We start from the raw sequence: 22,666 nt of genomic DNA, 5'->3' as shown, positions 1-22,666 counted from the left end.
TGTTCCACACTTTCTTGAACATTACACACGTCGCACTGATCTGAGTCCACTTTACCTATCGAATACAAAGTTTTCCTCAACCCTGTGTGACCCAATCTTAGCCGTGAATACACCACCTCCTCCTTCCTGCCTTTTCCTTTCATATCTTCCACTCTTACTGAGCTTTGGATGCTGTACAGATGTCTCCCTTTCCTGTCCTTGTCCCAAATGGTTTGCCATGCTCGCTGTATCGTTGCTGTTATCATCGATTTTGCTTCACTTTTACCCATTGGGATTCTAATAACATTGTCATCTTTTAATTTTAGAGCCTTTTTTGCTGTTTCATCTGCTATTTCATTACCTGATATTCTTATGTGTGCTGGCACCCAACAAAAAGAAACAACTGAACCAGCTCTCTGCAACCTGAGGAGCACAGTGTGAATCTCCAGCAATAAATCGTCCCTACAAGTCTCCTTAGCAGTAAGACTTTCCATAGCTGCTGCTGAATCTGAACAGATGACCACTCTGTCAGGCCGGACCTCCTCAACCCATTGCAGCGAAAGAATGATGGCAGTTATCTCTGCTGTGAATACTGACAGGTTATTAGATAATCTCTTGCTAATTATAATACTAAACTCAGGAATATACACACCTGCTCCCACCCGTCCTGTAGCTACATCTTTTGATCCATTCGTATATATACTTAGGTAGCTATAATAATTCTTCTTTACATATTCTTCAACTAGAGATGCACCATTAACCCCACTCCAGTAATTCCTTCTGCTAATCAGATTGATATTTACATTTGGACAAGGCAGAATCCAAGGGGGAACTGAGCCCCAGACCTGTGCTGGACCAACCTCCAGTTCACTGAGCCCATACTTGCTCACTACAGCATCTGTAGTCCACCCAAAGCCTCTACATTTTTGAGTTTGTAAGTACTCCCAGCAGTTATTCAACACGCTGTTTGCTGGCTGGTCTGCTCCTGAACCTTTTAACTTTGCCCAAAAAACTAGAGATAGTTTGTTCCTTCTTAAACTCAGTGGAGTCTCTCCTCCCTCCACCAGCAATGCGTTTATGGGGGTTGTTCTCATTGCTCCAATGCTGATCCTGAGAGCTCTATACTGGATCCTGTCTAGCTTAATCAGAGTACTACAAGCCGCTGCTCCATACACAATGCACCCATAATCAAAGCTTGACCGAATCATTGCTCTGGAGATGCTTATCAGTGACTGTCTATCTGCTCCCCAATATTGACCTCATGAGATTTAATACCTTTTTACATTTTGTCTCTATCTTATCTACGTGGGTTTTCCAGAGGCACTTTTCATCAAACCATAGTCCAGGATACTTGAATTCTTTAACTCTTTCAATATTTTGACCATATATTTTCAGGTTAATATTTCTAATATTCCTTTTCTTTGTGAAAATCATATAGCACGTCTTACTCACTGACATTTAAAGCCCCAGTTGTAGGACCATTCCTCAACTTTATTAATGGCACCCTGAATTATATCAACAGCATAATTAACATTTTTGGCCCTTTTCCAGATAGCGCCGTCGTCAGCATACAGCAGAGATCCTATGCCACTGCCCATATTCCGAAAAATATCATTGATCATTATATTAAACAATATTGGGCTAACAGAGCTACCTTGAGGGATTCCATTAGAAGTGCTATATTCCTCTGACACTGCATCATCTACCCTTACTTTAAAGGGGCGATCAGACAATAGTCAAGAATCCAGTAATATAATCTCCCTCCAATACCTATGCTTCCCAGTTTTATAAGCAATCCTTCTCTCCACATAGAATCATATGCCTTTTCTATATCAAAATAAACTATAACCATCGCTTCTTTACAGTTAACAGCTTTTTCTGCTTCATTACTGACTTTCACCAGGGCATCTGTTGTCGCCCGCCCTCTCCGAAATCCACATTGATAAGAACTGAACAGGCCTCTTTGCTCCAGATAATATGATAATCTGTCAACAATCATCTTTTCCATCCACTTTGCTAAATGAGACGTTAGGGCTATAGGACGATAGTTTCCTGCATCAGCTGAATCCTTGCCAGGTTTACTGAATGGCAGAATAATTGAACTTTTCCAGCTCCTCGGCAGCTTGCCTTCACTCCGGACTTTGTTAAATAGCCTAAGAACATAGCTCAGTGCTTCATCAGGGAAGTGTCTAAACATTGCATAGCATAACTGGTCCTGCCCAGGGGCTGAAAAGCCACTTCCAAGCAGAGCTTTTTTCAGTTCACCCATAGGAAAGTCCATATCTAGCGGAGTAGGCTCCCTATTCTTTTTCTGTGTCACATCTGGGTTTCTCTCTAGGACTTTCTCTTTCCTCAGTCCGTGAACCTGATCCAGATGACTACCACTATGAACACCTGCGAACTTTCTCCCCAGTAAATCAGCCTTTTCTTTATTTGTGACAGCCCGGTAATCTCCATCTATTAGGACAGGAATTTTATTACATTGTTTCTTTCCCAGCATCTTCCTCACCATTGCCCACACCTCTTTTAGCTTGATCTCACTTCCAATTGTAGAGCAGAACTGTCTCCAGGAGTTCCTTTTAGCAGATTTGATAACTTTCCTTGCTAATGCCACCTTCCTTTGATATTCCAAAATGCTGTCTTGGTTACAACCCTTTCTTAGGTTCCTACGAGCACGATTTCTGTCTTTGATGGCGGCTGTACATTCATCGTTCCACCAGGGGACCACTTTTCTCTTATATCCACCACATTTTTTAGGTATAGACTGAGAAGCTGCATTCAGAATCATATTAGAAATGCTCCCATTGCATTGCTCAACATCTCCCTACATAGTCAGCTTCTCACAGAGCTCTAAGCAACATGTCTGGAACTTGTCCCACACTGCCTGGGCCAAACACCATCTATCCATTAAAATACTCTCTTGAGTATACACTTCAAAGTTAACTGAACAAAGAATTGGGAAATGATCACTACCTATATTATTATTCAGGACAGTCCACTCACAGAGGTTGCTTAGATTTCCAGAGACCAATGTTAGATCCAAGCATGACTCGCAGTTTCTTACTATATCCACCCTCGTTGCTTTGCCGTCATTCAGGCAGACAAGTGACCTTTCCTCCATCATTTCTTCCATCACCTCTCCGTTTAAATCTGTGTGTTTACTTCCCCAAAGAGAATTGTGGGCATTAAAGTCTCCACACCAGATTTCTCGCTTTTCCACTGTAGCAGATATGTCCAGAAACGTTTGCTGTGTCAGCTTCTTGCATGGGTTGTAAAAATTGACAATTGTAACATCACCTCTGGGGCTGCACACCTTAATCACTACACATTCCTTCTCTCTAGAAGCCCCCGCCATCCTGAAAGCCATACAGTCTTTAATAAATGTTAAGCAGCCACCACCAGAAGACTCTTTCCTATCCCACCTAACTGCTGCGTAACCCGGAAGAACAAAATCCAAGTGTGGTCTTAACCATGTTTCTTGGACACAAATGACATCAGGAGTCTTTTCCATATCTGCAATAACCTTTTTGAATTCTTGACCGTTTGCAATTAAACTCCTGGCATTCCACTGTAGAATATGGAACACCATTAGCACCCTAATCAGCAGTAGTCTCATTTCCATCATTTGATTTAACCAACTCATTTATCTTCCTAATTTCTCCTTCTTTGATCGCTAGCAACTTAATTGCTGCCTCCATCACGCCACTGATTCTGTCCCTTCTTCTTTCCCTTTTAACTGCCACTTCGATTACTTGACATATGAAGGCAACCAGGCTAACCTTGTCCACAGTATACATGTCTTTATTGATGCTTCTGGAACCTTCTTCACCTTCCAGCATTCTCTGTCTCAGCGGCGCAGGCGGACCTGAGACTTGCAGTCTGCGAGGGGGCAAAGGGTTTGACACTGTAGCAGATGGATGACCGACTGTTTCAGTTTGCTTCACTTTTTTGACTGCATCTGCATAAGACACTTGGTTTATTACTTTATACTTCATAACTTCTCTGGCTTGGATTTGGGCTGGGCATCCACCATAGGCGGCACTATGCTCCCCACCACAATTACAGCATTTAACTTGAGCCTCTTTGTCACATTTACCATACTCATGCTCCCCTCTGCATCTGGCACATCTCAGTTTCCCTCTACACTGTGAAGCTGTATGCCCAAATCTTTGACACTTGAAGCACCTGAGAGGAGCTGGAATAAATTCCCTGACTTCATAACTGACGAATCCCACAATAACATGTTTAGGAAGAGCATTTTTGAAATCCAGTACCACCGGTAAGCTGTCGCTTTTAACACCATTCTTCCTTCTTTGAAGCCGTTCCGCTTTCACCACTTTCCCACCTTTCACTTCTGCAATGACTTCATCCATGGACACTGTTAGAGGGACGTCCCGAATCACTCCTCTCAGCTTAGCAGCACTCCCTGGAACATGAGCATTAACTTTTTACCACACAAATAATCCAGACGTAGAAACGCATCTCTCTGTGCTTTATTATTTGCAAAAATCAACAGCCGCTTGTTGTTCAGAAACTTAGCAAACTTAATTTTACCCATTTGTTTTTTGACTTGTTTAGCCATTTTAATCGGGTGGAACTGAACATCTTCTTTAAATGTAATCATCACTTTCCACTCATTCTGCTCATCCCCAGAAGACTGCTCATCCCGGCTTGTTTTAGCTCTTCTCGTAGCCTCTTCGACCTCCGATTCAGATGACTGACTGTCTGACTGCGCATTTCTAGTTTTCCTCTTCCTATTAACCACTTGCCATGGGTTCAGATCACCCTGTCCGTCCATACAATCACCTGTTATCGATACAGTCACGTTGCTGTCGCTGTTGCTTCTCGCCAAACTTGCTTCACTTTCATCTTCCGTAATGTCCTCAATCAGTTTCTGGTTTATCAGGTCTCCCCATTTGGCTGCCATCTCTGGCAAGCCAGCGACGAGACCCCCGCTCTGAAAACCGCCGAGAAAAGTCCCGCCAGCCGTGCTGTCAAACCGTCCGAGCTCCAACCCGCTGATTTCCTCCACCAGGAAGTGACGTCCCGTCTCCACGTCCTTCGCTTCACCGCCTCTCAATTCCATCCTGACAACAATACAAACCCGGAACCTTCATCTTTAAACATTGCGGTAAACAGAGTTAGAAATAAACAAACACAAATGAATAAGATTACCCCCAAATGAAATGTTACACAAAGACTAACCCTGAAGAAATGGTTTTTGCACTTTTCCTTTTTTCAGTAACAACAACATGGCCAAGAAAACGCTGTTTCTCCTCATTAGGACCGGAAAAAGGTCCCCACAAGGCACATCGTTCCAGGTTTTCCTATCCTTGTGGGGACATTTGGCCCCCACAAGGATAGAAATACGAGTACACACACACACACACACACACACACACACACACACACACACACACACACACACACACACACACACACTGAGGAGCGGCAGCTCGGTCACCATTCAAGCACAAACCAGCACGAAGAGACGGAGACAGAACCAGAGTCTGAAATGTTCAGTCTGATCTGACGAGAGTAAAACACCTTCAGTCAGGAGCAACGAATCAGGAAACGTCTTTTGATTGACAGACTGTCCATTTCTGAGAACCAAGAGAGGAAAGGTCTCGTTTACACGACGATGATTCAGGTGAAAACGCAAAGTTTTAGCTTATTTGTTTCAGTAAGGTTTGATGTTTACACGGAGACGCGGAAAACGACGTGGTTAGCCGTCAGCATCTCCGCCCAAACGTTGCCACAAAGTGTTGTTTTTCCTCGTTCCCATGCAGACAGACGATTTTCGAAAAGTTGCACTTTGGGAGCAGCTGTCCAAAAATGTCCGTTGCACCCAGGCGCCAACCTCCGGTCATAAATCATGAAGATAATGCGGAAGTGCAAAAAAACTGTAATTCCAGATAAATTCCAGCAGGGAGCGATGATGCTGGTTTCAAAAAGAGTCCCGGTCTCATTGGAACCCATTCAAAAATGCCGATTTTCAGAGTGCAAATAAACATATAAAGCGCCCAGTTTCAGAACATATTTTGGTCTCTATCACTAGTTCCTATCACCGTGTTGGCTTCACTACACTCTGATTTTCACATAAATCATCTGTTGATTTTATATTACGAGTTAAAGTTTTGCATAAATCGCCCTATCACAGCGCCTCCTCTGTCCCTGTGATGCCGTCACGTGACGGACTGGACCGATCACATTTACATCCGGTTTCAAATATTCAATGTGGAGACGTCCTGCTGGACTCACTTGTGGTCTTCAGAACGGCGGTTGAGAACTATATGGGTGACGTCACGAAAGGTCTGCCCCCTCTTGCCCCTGCGTAGACCCGGCCCTGCCTCATTCTCTGTTTCTGCTCACTCACAGGATCCTGGCGCCGGCTTAGTGGCAGCCTGTTGCAGCAGCTACTTAGCTTGTTTAGGCAGTATAATGTATTTAAGTAGGTTTATGAGTAGTTTTTAGTTGCGTGTTTGTGCCACATCAAGCCTTCTACCAAGTGTGCAACCATGAATGTGAATTGTTTTGCAATCGTGGTTTGTCTCTTGCTGTTTTTTGGAGTTTTTGATGCGGCGTTGGGAAACCCATTCATTCACGGCTCCGTTGTTTACACCCGGGATCAGCTGTTAGCCCTTAGCTGTGCACGGCTTCACTATGCGGAACGACCGGTGATCCCCGTGAATATACGGCGAAGGAGAAGAGGCTGCAGAGCCGGTGTGAAGCGCAGACAGCGGAAGAGACGATATAAACCCTGCTTACCGTCGGTCATCATGGGGAATGTCAGATCTCTACCCAACAAGATGGATGAGCTAACGGCGCTAACCCGGCTGCAGGGAGTCTACCGGCAGTGTAGCCTGATGATGCTAACGGAGACGTGGCTGAATGAACTTTCTCCAGATTCTCACAGTCACCCTGGATGGCTTTCAGCTCGTGCAGGCGGACAGTGACGCTGTGAAATGTGGTAAGAGGAAAGGAGGAGGACTCGCTGTGTTTGTGAATGAGAGATGGGCTCACCCGGGTCACATTACTGTCAAGGAACAGCTCTGCTCCAGAGATCTGGAGCTGTTAGCCGTTGGCATCCGGCCATACTACCTCCCGCGAGAAATAAGTTGTGTCCTCGTGTTAACGGTGTACATCGCCCCATCGGCCGACGCTAATGTGGCCACTGAACAGATCCATTCTGTTGTCTCTCGGCTGCAGACTCAGCACCCCCAATCTCTTACTTCTCATATCCTGCTGACTTTAACCATGCATCACTGTCTTTGGTCCTCCCCACCTTTTCCCAGTATGTGGACTGCCACACCAGGGACAATAAAACTTTGGACTTGTTGTATGCAACATCAAGGATGCATACTCCTCATCACCCCTTCCCCCTGCTGGGTAACTCAGACCACAATCTTGTCCTCCTGGTCTCGGATTACACCCCAGTGGTGAACAGACAGCCACCTGAGAGGAGGAACGTGAAGCAGTGGTCTGAGGTGTCCAGGGACAGGCTCAGGGACTGCTTTGAGACTACTGACTGGGAAGCACTTTGCAGCCTACACGGGGAGGACATTGATGATCTGACCCATTGCATTACGGACTATATTAATTTTTGCGTGGAGAACACTGTGCCATCCAAATGGGTGCGGGTCTATCCTAACAACAAACCCTGGGTGACTCCTGAGATCAAAGCCATGCTGAACAAGAAGAAGCAGGCTTTCAGATCGGGGGATAGAGAGGAACAGCGTAGTGTCCAGAAGGAACTTAAGCGGATCATCAGGAGGGGAAAGGACATCTATAAGAGGAAGCTGGAGGAGCGGCTGGAGCAGAACAACACCAGGGACGTCTGGAGAGGATTGCAGAACATCACAGGCCACGGAGGAGGTGAGGGGAGAAACCTAGTCAATGGGGACAAGGACTGGGCAGATAAACTGAATCTGTTTTTTAACAGATTCAATCCCGCCTCCCCTCCCCCCATTGTTCGCCCTGCCACCACTTCACACCTTCCTGGGCCAGGCCTGCCTACCCCCACAGTTCAAAATGGAACCTCCTCACACCTTCCCTGGCCAGCCCCCCCTCCCCCACACTGCATGCCCTCTTCATCACCTGATCTACACCAGCCCCCTAACCCCCTCTCCCTGACAGTTGACCAGGTGAGGTGGGAGCTTAAGAAGATCAAGGCTAGGAAGGCTGCAGGTCCTGATGGTATCAGCCCTAGACTGCTGAAGGACTGTGCGGATCAGTTATGTGGGGTGGCCGTGCACATCTTTAACCTAAGCTTGGAATTGGAGAAGGTACCAGTCCTCTGGAAGACCTCTTGTGTGGTCCCTGTCCCGAAGATTCCTCGTCCCAGGGAACCCAACCACTTCAGGCCAGTAGCACTGACCTCTCACCTGATTAAGACCATGGAGAGAATCCTCCCGAGACATCTACAACCCCTAGTGAGCACACAGATGGATCCCCTTCAGTTTGCCTACCGGCCTGGGATTGGGGTGGATGACGCAGTGATCTACCTGATGCACAGGTCACTGTCACACCTGGAGAACCCTGGGAGCACTGTGAGAGTCATGTTTTTCGACTTCTCCAGTGCCTTTAACACCATCCAGCCATCACTACTGAGGGAGAAGATGGAAGGAGCTGGGGTGGACCAACGCCTGGCAGCATGGACCACGGATTATCTCACCAACAGGCCACAGTATGTGAGGCTCCAGACCTGTGTGTCCGATGTGGTGCTCTGCAGCACAGGTGCCCCTCAGGGTACGGTGCTCTCACCCTTCCTGTTCACCCTCTACACCTCAGATTTCACCACAAACTGCCACCTCCAGAAATTCTCAGATGATTCAGCCATTGTTGGATGTGTTTACGGGGGGAATGACCAGGAGTACATGGAGGTCATCAAAGACTTTGTCAGCTGGTGTAAATTAAACCAGCTTCATTTGAACGCCAGCAAGACAAAGGAAATGGTGATCGATTTTGGGAGGAAGTCATCACAGCCCACTCCAATGAACATTCAGGGGGTGGACATCGAGGTAGTGGATAACTACAAATTTCTGGGTGTTCACCTAAACAAAAAACTGGACTGGACCGACAACACCCATGCCCATGCTCTGCACAAGAAGGGCCAGAGTCGTCTCCATCTGCTAAGGAGGCTGAGGTCCTTCGGAGTGTACAGCACCCTCCTCAGAACCTTTGATGACTCCGTGGTAGGCTTCTGCTATCTTCTACGCCGTGGTCTGCTGGAGAGGGGACAGCACGGACAGAGACAGGAAGAGACTCAATAAACTCATCAGGAGAGCGAGCTCTGTCCTGGGCTGTCCACTGGACTCCATAGAGGAGGTGGGGGGGAGGATGCTGCTGAATAAATTGACATCCATCAGGAACAACTCCTCTCACCCCCTGCACAACACTGTGGGGTCTCTGAGCAGCTCCTTCAGCAGCAGACTTTTACACCCGCGGTGTAGGAAGGAGCGATACCGCAGGTCGTTCATTCCCAGCTGCTATCAGACTCCACAACAGCCAATTAGTCTGAAAATCTGGCACTTTAGTGTACTCAATGTGAAATGGCACCTAGTCACCTTAGCAGTAATAATGTGCAATATGAATCTATTTTTATATTTTATATTTTATATTCTATTTTTATATTCTGTCGGATATTGTTTTTGAGCTATAGGATTATTTCAGTGTAACACTGCCTGAAATCGTTGCCCTTCTTGCTGCTGTATACATGTGAATTTCCCCGTTGTGGGATGAATAAAGGCTAATCAATCAATCAATCAATCAACTGATGTCTACCATGTGACTGAACAGGCCTACAAGTCGCTGTGGGTGGGCCACATCGCCACAGGAATCAGCGATCAGGTGAGGACCGGCAGCATCACACACTCGCGTCTCGCCGAATCAGTCAGCAGAGGTCAGAGATCACACGTGCGTTTCTCCCATCCAGATCTCGGAGAGGGTGTTCACGCTGCAGACCCCGCACGGCTGGCACGTGGCGCACGACGACGAGGTGCAGGACTCTGGCGTGGAGCTGTGCTGCGTCTCCGCCCCAGACTCCAGCCACAGCTGGAGGTGGAGGATCAGAGACGGGGTGCTGGAGACCAGGTCCAGCCAGCAGCTCTGCTCTCCGCCCAGGCAGCGGCCTCAGATCAGCCATTGAGGTGTGACCTTCATCTCTGGCGCCCTGCGCTCTCATTCGGGCTGTTCAGCCAACATTTGCTGTTACATTTCAGCTTTCAGTGTCATGGTGGATTTTCTTCCAGAGATGTTTACAAGTTGTGCTTTTTTATGTCATGTTTACATGAACTCAATAAACATTGAACTGTGCACAGCGAGTGGAGGATTTCTTTCTGCTCATCGTTTTTACATTTAAAATGACTTGATCATCCTGTTTTACAACTTAATGAATATTTAATAAGTCTCCGAGACTTAAAGGTGCTGTAGGCAGGATTTTGCTAGTCAATGCTAATTTTTCTATGTTTTCTTTGGATTATATGTTTGAGTATCCATTGATAATCCTTTCGGAGTGTCGCATAATTGCACTACTGCGAGGGCGCAGCGTTTCGTCTGTCTCTGTTCTGAGCTGAAAAGGAATCTCGACCGCTCCCAGTATCTTTGACCAATCAGAAGAGCCCCTGCGGCTCTAACCGTGATTGGTCGAGGGGCGTTTGTTGCACATTCTTTTGGGAGGTGCTTAACTTGTGTAAGGGTGTGATGTCAGAGGAAAACAGGACAGGATTGGCTGTGCTGGGTTTCAAATCGCCATCTTAGATGGGTCAAATCGCCATCTGTTATGACCCAGAGAGTCACACATATTATTCAAGGACACAGGACAAACACCGGATGAGGGTTCAAACATTTATTTAGTACTTTCCACAGAGACGCCGTCCTCGAGCTGGAAATTGACGAGGCTCTGGAGGAAAGGGAACCCTCATCGCCCGTGCCCCAAAAATAATATCAAAAAAGAAACAAAGTATCAAACGAGAGGAGGCCCAGATGCGCCAGGAAAACTTAAGAAAAAGACGAGTTCACAGCCCGACTGCTATGCAGCCGTCGAAGCTGATCCCTCGTCCAAACTAAAGACAAAAACTAAACCCGATCAAAAGAACAGCGAAAACGGGACGGCTGGTACACCTGGACAGGAAAAAGGCAGCGATCAAAAAAGGGAAAAAACGGAAAGAGAAAACACAACGCCGGCCAGCTGGCTAGCATGCCCTGGCCAGCAACATGCTGCCCGACGGAGCCGGAGTCCAAGGCGCGCCGGGGAGCGCACCTGGCGTGGCAGGTGTAACGAGGTGCGAGAGAGACAAACCCGGAGTGAGAGACCCGACCAAGAGCGCCGCCTCCACGCTGCTGTTTATAGCGCGGCGGCGCGACTCGCTCCAATCAACACCGAAAAAAAAGGAAAAAGGTAATTACTTCAAAAAAGCAACACAACACAAAACTGAATAAATATCCACTAAATATCTGAACGGAAAAAAATAAAAGAGAAACTACGTAAAAAAAACACCATGTGCCCGCAGCACATCACACCATCTTGCTTAGGTAACCCTAAACCAAGTTGAAACACGGAGATCATGTATTTGTACGTAGAAGATGTTGAGATCTGTTGATTGTACAGCAGAGTTGTTTAACTTCGGTAATTTAACTTATGCTAATTGATTTAGCTGAACACACTTAGACTGAAGTTTTGTAGTTTTCTTTTCATGCCAGAGTACTGAGAAGAATGTCCAAGTATTGTGAGCACAGATTATCAGTCCAAAAATTCAACAGAAAGTAATGATTTGCCTCTGATGTGGAATACCAATAATATATTTCTACCTCATTGATTGAAATGTTGAAACAACCTTCTCCAATTGAAATACCTCTGCTACAATGAAGAACTTTAAGAATATTCCAGAGGTTAAGAGTGAACTGAACCTCTGTTCAGAAAGTCTACACTTGTACCACTTTCATACATAATACATTTTTTTTTTAGTTCCCGCTGCTTATTCCTATGAATTATTTTTTTTTTTATTGAATGTGCTTGATTTCATTGATGCTTGTCGATGCTCATCCTTGTTCTTCTTCATCTTCCGTGCTGTTCCAGATGTCACTTGTGAACATCTGGGAACAGACAAGCACATTCAACAGTGAGACCATGGCTGGATTGGAACCTGTGTATTGAAGTTGTGACCTACCTCGTGCCAATGTACTACACCATTGAACCACCCCTCCTGGGGCGTTATTATAGCGTTAACTGCTGTATTTAATGCTTACGTCACAAGCAGTGGTTGCCATGGATCAGCTGTCGCTCATGGATGCTAGCTGCACACTATTGAGCTGTTGACACTAGATGGCGCCCTTACTGTATAGAACGGTTTTCAAAGTGTGAGGTGCGCCTCCCCTGGGGGGCGCCAGAGGGCTTCAGGGGAGGCGTGGCTTCAGAAAGAGAAAGTGTTGAGAATTCTTCAAGTTGTGTGTGTGCTTTTCATTGTGCTTTTTCATTCAGAGCCGGCCCTCCCTATAAGCGAACTAAGCAGCTGCTTAGGGCCCCGCAGCCACGAGGGGGCCCCCAAACGTGTAACGTGTAACCCAGGCAGAGGCGTAATTTACGTAGGGTTGTTGGGTTATGAAAACCCACAGGCCCTATTTTGGTGAAATCCACTGCAGAGGATTTTAATTTGTTTGTTTGTTTGTTTGTTTAAATCCGAGGTGGAATGAGCGCAGCAGCAGCTGCTGCTTCTCTCCGGCCAGAGGCACCGCTACTACACATAGGACCCGAGCTGGAGGGGGCCCCGAGGGACGGCTGACATCAGTCTGTTTCAATGACAAATTAAAGGCGCTACACTAGATGCTGCAACTAGTGATGTTAACCGTGACACCGAAGCTTCGAAGCATGTGTTGAAAAAATGAACCTCTTCTCACTGGAGCTTTGTATCGCAGCTTGATTCGTTTCCTGACAATCACGTGATCCGTGACGTCTGAAGCTTCATTCGCGCACACCCACGTGACGCTTCAGCCGCTGCTTCACAGGTTTAAAAGGCGCTGCAGCTGTTTGAGGGTTGCGGAGGCGGTTTGTGAGTCGAGAGAGAGTGTGAGACAGTGAATATAGATTTGATATGGAGCCTGTGGCAAAAAGAGGACGTTCTGAAGTTTTGGAACACTTTGATTTGATTTCATTTCACCCAACAAGGGTGTTATGAGCAAATGTGTTATGCCTACATTTTGTTCATTCTTAATGTTAGACTTTGAAATATATTTGGGCTGGTTGGTTGCCAGTTGCAACAATATGTCATCTGTAAAGTATTGTTTTGTCAGACCAAATCTCTTCTTTAAAAAACATCCCTCATTTGTAATTTATTTTTCTAGGTCCAGTGTTTAGTTCGTGGCCAGCATCTGCCAACGTCAATTCACTTCCACTATCTCTCATGATACCTAAATAATTAATGTGTCTCAAATGATAAGTCAGCTTGCTGCTGACTTGTTATGTGAGACACAGCAAATGTACTGGTCACTTCAGACACATTCAGTCATGCATATGAACACTCTGCTTTTTCATCCCCATCTTTATTCAAGTTGGCCTATGAACAATAGAAATGCTGACATAAAAATATTAGCTCTACTAGGTTTTAGTGATGTGGACAAATCATTCAATAGTTTAAAAAATGTAATTACTCATACATCACATTCATTCATTCAGCTCTGACACATGGCATGCTTTCCTTGACTTTCACTACCAGGGGTCCCTGTTGGGCTCTGATTTGAAAAGCTTCGAGTACTGAAGCTTTTTTCGATACAATTGTGTTGAAAGCTTTGTTGCTTCAGAAAGCTTCAGATTGCCATCACTAGCTGCAACGACAGCGTGTCGAAAATCCCCCGCACGGAGCCCTTTCCGAGCTCTCACCGGTTAGTTGCTGGTAGGGGGCCCCAGCAGACGGCGGATATCAGCGACACTACTTGAAATCCCCCGTATAATTTACAATGACACGACGGGAACCTACCTGATTTGGCCATGACTGCATTTGCACTTCATGCCACTAGGTGTGCTGTTTGCATGTTCAACCTTATTTTACACAGACGCCACAGAAGAAGAAGGGCCCCTGAAGTGCTGAGTCTCTCTGCATGTTGTGAGAAAAAAGCCGGCAGGACGTGGTGAAATGTTCAATGATGCGATGCAGCGTTTTTTCAGTGAAAGAGAAGAACTGAACGATCGTTTCTGCACATTTTATTTACTTAGTAGCAGCTAAGCTGTATTACAAGTAGTTCCTGCACTGAAAAGACCAGATTCCTTGCGGATAGAACATGCGCAATATTATTATTATTATTTACTGCACTTTTTTGGGATTTTTTTCTGTCCCCTATTCTTGTGTGCAATGCAGCATGGCAAACATGCGGCCCCTTTGACACACAGCTAAACCTGTCCAGACCTCCAGTCTCCTCCTTCCCTCCCACAACACACACACACACACACACACACACACACACACACACACACACACACACACACACACACACACACACACACACACACACACACACACACACACACACACACACACACACACACAGAGCCCCCCCTTTTGTGCTGCCTTCACTGCACTAATACTGTAGGAGTAATGAAAGTCATACTGACCAATTAACAAATAGCAGAGCTGTTTTAGTATATTCTCTGCTTCAGTTTGATCTGATGTAGTTTATTCTTATTGCCGATGCACTGCTATAACTTTTTATTTTATCTATTTAATTTATTTTATTTTGGATTTTTTTTTATTTCAAATGACCGTGCATATGTTTAATTACTAATCATTAAAAAAAAAAAGATGCTCCAATCCAGTGCCTGAACTGACATCCAATTGAAATACCTCTGCTACAATGAAGAGCGATAAGAATATTCCAGAGGTTAAGAGTCGAGTGAACCTCTGTTCACATGTTTTCATCTTAAAAAAATTTTTTTTTAAAGGTCCCACTGCTTGTTCCTTGGAGGCAGCAGCACGAGGCTCGCAGCAGCTCGCCCCGCACCTCCAGCCCCGCCGTGAGCCGCCGCCGGAGCGCCGTCGCTCCTCGGACCAGCGGCGTCCAGCCCCTTGGAGCACCCCGGCACCTGGACAGACCGGAGCGTCTTCCCGCGGCGCCGATCAACCCAGACGGTCCCGCGCTCCCGAGACACGGAGCGCCCCGTCCGCTCGACCCGCACCTGCCAGCAAACATGCAAATAAAGGCCGTCAGGCCCGTTACATCTTCCAAAGAGCAGCAGTCCCTCCTCTCCCCCGTTTCAGCACCCCGCAAACGCTCCAGGCTGCACTCTCCACCGGCTTCGGCTCGAGTGAGCATTTCTCTCCGTCCCGGCCCGGATCCCCGCCGTGGGGTGTCCCGGCCCCGGCCGCACCCATAGCGCTCTCAGCAGCGTTTGTCCGCCGACCTCCGCTCTGTTAGCATGACGAGGCGTCAGAGCGGCGGTGCCGTTACGCCCCGGGCTGCCGACGTGCAGCGCCCCAGCCCCGGCGCCACTCATGCCGCTCCCAGCGGAGTTTCTCCGCCGAGCGGCGGACTCACGCCGGCCCGGGTGTCCGCCGTAAAGCGTCCCGATCCCGGCCTTATTGGTGTTGCTCCCGGCAGCGCTCCCTCGGCTTCCCCGTGTGTTGTCACGGCGGAGCCTCGGAGCAGCGGAGCTCTGCCGTCCCGGGCTCCCGCTATTGAGCGTCCCGGCTCCGGCTTCAGCACCACGGCCAGCGACCCGGAAGGCTCCGACATCAGCACCGAGGACAGCGACCCGGAAGGCTCCGGGATCGCGCTGCCTCTGCTCGGATTGTCCCCAGCAAAGCGCCGGTCCGCGGCCCCCTGGCGGCCGCCCGCACTCATTCAGGGGACCCCCGCTCCACAACCCTTTCGCCGGGGCCCCCGTCTCCCGAGGCCGGGAGGACGGGTGGGCTGTACCCTCAGGCCGTGGTACAGCCACTCACGCTCCGGTTTCACACGTGGCGTGTTATGTTGGGACCGCTTTCTCCCTGGCTGTCCAGGACACTGAAAAACGGTTATGCCCTGCAGTTCACCGGTCGTCCGCCTCTCTTCAACGGCATCCTTCGTACGCGGCTCGCATGCCCTGCGGGGGCGGCCGCTCTCGAGGCTAAGTAGCCTCACTCCTCCGCCGGGGTGCGGTCACGGAGCTGAGCGCAACAGAGGCGCACTCGGGTTTTTATTCCCCCTACTTCTTGGTCCCCAAGAAAAACGGGGGGGGGGGGGGGGGGGGGACCCATTCTGGACCTGAGGGTCCTCAACACTCACATAGCCACCAGGAGGTTCTGCATGCTGACGATCAAACACAAATTCTACATATTGACGTGGGGTGAAGGTGAGTCGTATTTTGAACCCGCTCACCGCTCTCCTGCAGATTTCTACCTGAGCAGTCTGTCGCAGCTTCACTCGGCGGAGATGCAGGAGCAGCTCCTGTCCTGTCTCAGCAGCGGTCCGTATTCCAACTGGGAGCCATGGGACAAGAAGGTACTGAGAGCATCACGTGAATCCACGGCACGGGAAAAATAATCAGCTGTTAGGTCTGACCATAACCAGTCTGGTGTTTGGTTTTGTCCCCGCCCGCAGGACTCCGGCCGCTGGTCCCTGAGCCTCGGAGACGACCTCAGCTCCGGCGTCTTCTCCTCCAACAGTCAGCCGGACGCGCCGGTGTTCAGCGTGGATCTGCTGGGCCACACTCAAGTGCCGCCGCCCTGCTGCTTTGAAGGTGCCATGTCAGACATGACCACACATCAAACTGTGTTCCCAAACGGTGGATCTCTGACGTGTCTGCTGTGTGTCTCGGCGGCTCAGGTGTGGACGTCTGCATCCGAGACTTCAGCCGGAGGAGCATTCGCATCAGAGAGGCCCGGCGGGTGAAGGTGGGCCACATCGCCACAGGAATCAGCGATCAGGTGAGGACCGGCAGCGTCACGCACTCGCGTCTCGCCGAATCGGTCAGCAGAGGTCAGAGGTCACACGTGCGTTTCTCCCGTCCAGATCTCGGAGAGGGTGTTCACACTGCAGACCCCGCACGGCCGGCACGTGGCGCACGACGACGAGGTGCAGGACTCCGGTCTGGAGCCAGACCCGTTGCCAGACATTCGTCTCAGGGGGGTCATATCAAGTGTATGGGGGGGCACAAATGTGCGTTCAGCGGGGGTGGGGGGGCTCTTGCCCCTACGTAGACCCGGCCCTGTTTGAAGCGCTGATTGGCTGAAGTGCGCTGTCAGTCAAAGGAGTAACCAACACCCCCTGCAAGAAGTTTCAATGGGCTCCTATCCAGACTAAGCTTAACTCCAAATCCAAATGTGGATGAGGAGTAAGTGGGTCTGGTTTACGAGGCAAATGACAATAACCCAGACTCTTTCTTTCTCCCTTTACTGCCCAGACCGGTCGATACTTGAGCTCCTTTTATTTATTTCTTTACAGTTGTGTTGAAACTTAAACACCTTCTGTAACGGATGGTGTTGTGAGTGCATGAAATGTAATTTAAAATCCAACAGGTGGCGGTGTTGCACTGTATGTAATTTTATATTGCGTTTATTTGTATGTTGTATTTATAAAGAGTCGCGGTAAATATTGTTTGTTTTTGCATATTAATTGAAGTATTTTGATAAGAATTAAATTTATACTTTATTTATTTATATGAAAGGGGGAAAAATTGTATTTAACCGTTCAGTTTCACTTCCGGGTGATGACGGAGTGTCCGCATCTGATCAGCTGATGGCAGAAGGTTGCCTGGTGGAAAGTTTCTTATAAAGCCAAGATGTGAACAGAAGAAGACTCAGCTTTAGCCATAAGCAGGCCAAAGCGGTATGTGCGTTTTCCGTTGTAAATATGTGTATATGCTGGTATTTGGGTTAATCACTTTATGTTTTGTGTTTTATGTTTTGTGATTAGTTCTACGGTGTTTGGTGTTTGGTGTGGTGTTGATCAAGCCAATAAACATCTGTGACGGAACATCACGTCTTCGCATTCTGACTGAGGCTGCAAAACCTTCTTCTCTTCTTCAGCTGAAATGATTTCCTCTTTGTAGATGGCGGACGCTGGCGCGCGTTGGCTGCTGCTCCGTCTGTGTTGCCACTAATTTAACACTGTCATCTCTACCCTGGTTCCTGATCACGCTCTATCTGCCTCGTTTTTGATGCCCAACAAACTTGGATAAGGACTTTTTACGATCATCAGGATATATCACTTCCAACAACTGGCTTACCGCTTCTGCTCCTGTCCCGCGCCGGTTCCTGTCCCACCAGCTCCTGTCCGGTGGCTGTTCCACACAGCTGTTCCATCTAACGGTGTCTGGCCTGTATTCTATCATCCGGAGTGGTGTCCCTCGCTGTCACGTCAGTCTGGCCTCTGTCCCACTGACTGTCCACCAGGATCTAACGATCCCGGTGCGTTCGGTCCGGTGGGAGCACGAGTGCCCCGCTGGTCCCACAGCCTTGCAGTGAGACACACTCCCATGCAGACAGCCCGTCCTCACACTGGACCCCAGGCTTCGGCCTTCCACCGGACTCCTTGCTGGGCGATGACTTGCATCCTGCGGACTCTTGTCAGCTCTCTTTGCCTCTCTGGATTTAATCATCAGCCTCATCCCGCCAGTATCCAGCTCCGCCGGTCTGAAGCTAATGCTAGCTCCCTGCTAGCATCTGCCACTCGGAGCATGCCGCCGCTGCAGTCCTCCGCCTCTGCGCTCCGTGGGCTCAACAACAGCCGTCGTCCGGGCTGCGCCGCCTCTCTCCAGCACCTTGGACTCCTCCACAGCTCCCGTCCTCCTCATCGGGGATCTGGGCGCTCATTCTCCCACCACATCGCCTCTGAAAACGCCATTCCCTCCATCTGGTCTCATCGTTCAGCCACTTCCGCATTACGTCATCACAACAATCCACACGTGAGTCGGACCAATCTCCGCCCTCTCCCCCGCGACCCACAGCACACAACCAACACACGTCACCTCAGTTTCTCCCTCCTCAACACCCGCTCACTCAATTATAAGGGACTCATTCTAAATGAATACATCACTGACAATAAACTGGATTTTCTCTGTTTGACTGAAACCTGGCACAAACCCGTGGACATTAAATTAACTCCCATATCCCTCACAAACACCCACTCCTTCGAACACACTGCCTTCAAACTGTCCGGTCCCTCTCCACTTGTCACTGCTGTCATCTACCGTCCCCCAAAGCCCAACACCTCCTTTCTATCAGAACTCACAGACTTTTTGACCCATTTAAGTGCCATCTCCTCATCCATCCTCCTGCTCGGTGACTTCAATTTTCACATTGACAATCCAAACTCCAAACCTGCTGCTGAATTCCTGGACCTTCTCATCTGCTTCAATATCACTCAGTATGTCAATTTTCCCACACACAATCACGGCCATTTTCTCGATCTCATCTGCTCCACTGGTCTCACTATACACAACCTTTCCAGCCATAACCTAAACATATCGGATCACTTAGCCATCACATTCAGCATACACATTCCTCTCACAGCCCCCAAAATAAAACGTGAAATAATCTTCAGAAACCTCAAATCCATCGATCCACCTGCACTTTCAGCCCTCCTCACCACCAAACTGACCACCTCCCCTCCACCACCGTCCGATAACCCCTCTGATCTGGTCTCTCATTACAACAACACTCTCTCCTCCTGCCTCCATGAACTTGCCCCCACCAAAACAAAGACAGTCTCTCAGGTCTTACTGTGCATTTACAGATCTACACAGAATACATTCAGCAAGACAAAGATGCACTCAACTCTGCTCGGTCCTGTTATTACTCCAACCTTATCCACTCCGGCTCCAATAACCCCAAGGCACTCTTCACTACCATAAACACACTTCTCAAGCCCCGTAATAACACTTCATCCTCATTCACTACTGACAAATGCAATAGTTTTCAGTCTTTCTTTCAGCCCAAAATTGACACCATTTCCATTTCCATTGACCTCTCTGCCACCCCCATTGCTGCCACCTGACTCTCCTCCCCCTGCTTCCTGTCCACAGTTCTCTCACTTCTCACCCATTTCCTCTGCTCAGTTAACACAAATTTTATCTGGCATTAAAACTCCAACATGCTCACTGGATCCCATTCCCTCCTCACTCATTAAAACCTGTCTTCCCATAATCTCTCCACTCATCACTCAAATCATAAACTCCTCACTCTCATCCGGATCTGTCCCACAGTCTCTCAAGCTGGCTGCCATCACCCCCATTCTCAAAAAACCTGGTCTCGACCCCGACAACCCTGCAAACTTCCGGCCCATTTCCAATCTTCCCTTTCTGTCCAAAGTCCTCGAACGAGTCATTGCTTCTCAACTCCAAACCCACCTCAGCTCAAACAGTCTCTATGAACCCTTCCACTCCGGCTTCCGTTCAAAACACAGCACTGAAACAGCTCTATGAAAAATCACTCATGATCTCCTCCTCTCTTCTGATTCTGGCCATCTTAACATCCTCATCCTCCTGGACCTCACTGCAGCTTTCGTCACCATCAGCCACTCCATCCTCCTGTCTCGCCTCAAATCCACCCTCAACATCGCCGGCTCCGCTCTGTCCTGGTTTCAGTCATACCTCTCCGATCGTCAACAGTTCGTCCACATCAACCGCTGCTCCTCCTCCATAGCCCCCCTGCCACAGGGCGTTCCCCAAGGTTCGGTGCTTGGTCCTCTCCTCTTCATCCTCTACATCCTCCCCCTCGGCAACATCATCCGTTGTCACGGTCTCCGCTTCCACTGCTACGCTGACGACATACAACTTTACATCTCCACCACATCCATACACCCCAACATCCACTCCCTCCACCGTCACCCAGTGCCTCACAGACATCAAAACATGGATGAATCACAACTTTCTCAAACTAAACAGTGACAAAACAGACATCATCATCATCGGTCCTCACAACATCACCAAATCCGCACAACAGTCCACCTTAAATTTTGATAACTCTACACTCACTCCATCCCCGCTGATCCGCAACCTCGGTGTTCTCCTCGACCCCACTCTATCATTTGACCCCCACATCAAACACATAACTCGGACTGCATTCTTCCACCTCAAAAATACAGCTCGACTCCGCCCATCACTCTCCTTCTCTGCTGCTGAAACTTTAGTCCATGCTTTCATCACTTCCAGAATCGACTACTGCAACAACATTCTTTACGGTACACCATCCAAAACCCTCAATAAACTACAGTACATTCAAAACTCCGCTGCCCGCCTCCGCACCCACACCCGCTTCCGTGAACACATCATCCCTGTCCTCCACAAGCTCCACTGGCTCCCCGTCCCTCAGCGCTTCCACTTCAAACTCCTCCTGATCACCTTCAAAGCTCTCCATCATCTGGCCCCTCCATCCCTCACAGACCTGCTCCACCTCCACACTCCATCTCGCTCCCTCCGCTCCTCCAACTCCAACCTGCTGTCCCTGCCGTGTAGGACCAGGCTCCCAACCTGGGGAGACAGAGCCTTCTCCATCGCCGCCCCCGCCCTCTGGAACTCACTGCCCCAACCTCTCCGTGACTGCTCCGACCTCCTCACCTTCAAGAAAAAACTCAAAACCCACCTGTTCAGAATTGCATTTGATGTTTTTTTTTTTCTTCTGTTGATTTTATGCTGCTGTGTTTTATTTATCTTTTTGTATTGTGAAGCGACTTTGAGTGTCTTGAAAAGCACTATACAAATAAAATGTATTATTATTATTATTATTATTATTATTATTCCTTTCTGGCTGGTTTTCTTGCTGCTTTCTGACTTTGTTTCTCAGTGTTTCATTGAATGTCTGCTCATCCTGGACTTCATGTGTCTGTGACACAGAAAGAGAGCTGTGTCAAGAGTCGCTTTGTCCTGTCGGGATGTGGACGCCGTGACGGCTCTGTGCAAAAATTAATCCACGAATTCTGTATTTTCATACAACAACTTCATTCAACTCTTCATATTTCCAGAAGATCTGAAGGTAGTCCTAGTTTCAAGGTGAACTGCAGTCAGTATACACTTTGGTCTTCCTGGATTGTGCAATTTTGGCAAAATAACAAACAACGTAACAGTAATAAAGACTACTGTGTGATAAAACGGTCATTAAATCAGATTATCAGTGGAAAATTCAACTCTCAGGGTTGGAGGACGTCTTTTCCTGTCAGAACTTCTTGTTATTTAATTACTGAATAATGATCAGGATCAAAAAAAGATCATTTTGTTAAAAAACACATTTTAGAACAGAATTCCCTGTGATTGCAGTGGAGACAAACTAAATGGAGAAAATATGCTTCAGTGTTATAATAAACACTAATATTAAAGCATCTGAAAAACATTTGTTTATTTGGCACGAGACAGAGCAGGTGTGGAGTTGGTCAAGCTGTTTGAGGGTGGAGGAACCTCCTCCCGAAGACCCTCGATTAGATCGTCTCTGGAACACCCAGCTCATGAGATCAGTTTAGAAGAAGGAAATACTGTCCAAATGGTGACTGATGTGGAATAATTCTTTGTTTTCAAAGTTCTCAGGAACACAGTGTGAAGGCCGCTCTGTTTTGTCTGAAGTCACTTGGAAACAGCGTCTGCTAGTCTCGTGAGATCTAGCTATATGAGATGGCATGGCCGGAAGTCATGCCAGAGTTGGGTTGGATTCTCCCCGGAGCAACAGCCTTGCTCTCAATCAGCTGATTTATGTGTGAATCCTCTGCAATCCTCAATAAATCCTCCTTGTGC

The 22,666-nt window shown here is 48.1% G+C and overlaps 2 protein-coding genes across 2 annotated transcripts in view; both read left to right on the top strand.

Moving 5' to 3' along the window:
- The window catches only part of LOC115386662 (mitogen-activated protein kinase kinase kinase 14-like), a 37,397-nt gene extending 27,271 nt beyond the window's left edge, over positions 1-10,126 (top strand). The window contains exon 5 of the mRNA XM_030089075.1: positions 9,914-10,126. Coding sequence (XP_029944935.1) covers positions 9,914-10,126 — 213 coding nt within the window. The remainder of the gene's footprint in view (positions 1-9,913) is intronic.
- A 1,566-nt stretch (positions 10,127-11,692) lies between these two features.
- On the top strand, positions 11,693-18,410 carry LOC115386661 (mitogen-activated protein kinase kinase kinase 14-like). Its single transcript, XM_030089074.1, has 6 exons — positions 11,693-11,705; positions 16,337-16,446; positions 16,546-16,684; positions 16,771-16,871; positions 16,957-17,062; positions 18,400-18,410. The coding sequence occupies exons 1-6, from the start codon at positions 11,693-11,695 to the stop codon at positions 18,408-18,410; spliced, it is 480 nt and encodes a 159-aa protein (XP_029944934.1).
- Positions 18,411-22,666: the final 4,256 nt, after the last annotated feature.

The sequence above is a fragment of the Salarias fasciatus genome, chromosome 4 (assembly GCF_902148845.1).
Source record: "Salarias fasciatus chromosome 4, fSalaFa1.1, whole genome shotgun sequence".
In the NCBI taxonomy this organism is placed as follows: Eukaryota; Metazoa; Chordata; class Actinopteri; order Blenniiformes; family Blenniidae; genus Salarias; species Salarias fasciatus.
This window is presented reverse-complemented; position numbering and strand designations above follow the sequence as displayed.

Excerpts from the sequence above, each read along its gene's own strand:
- LOC115386661 (XM_030089074.1), top strand. Across the intron at positions 16,447-16,545 it reads GGGAGCCATGGGACAAGAAG|GACTCCGGCCGCTGGTCCCT; the intron begins GTACTGAGAGCA and ends CCCCGCCCGCAG. Across the intron at positions 16,872-16,956 it reads CCACAGGAATCAGCGATCAG|ATCTCGGAGAGGGTGTTCAC; the intron begins GTGAGGACCGGC and ends TCTCCCGTCCAG.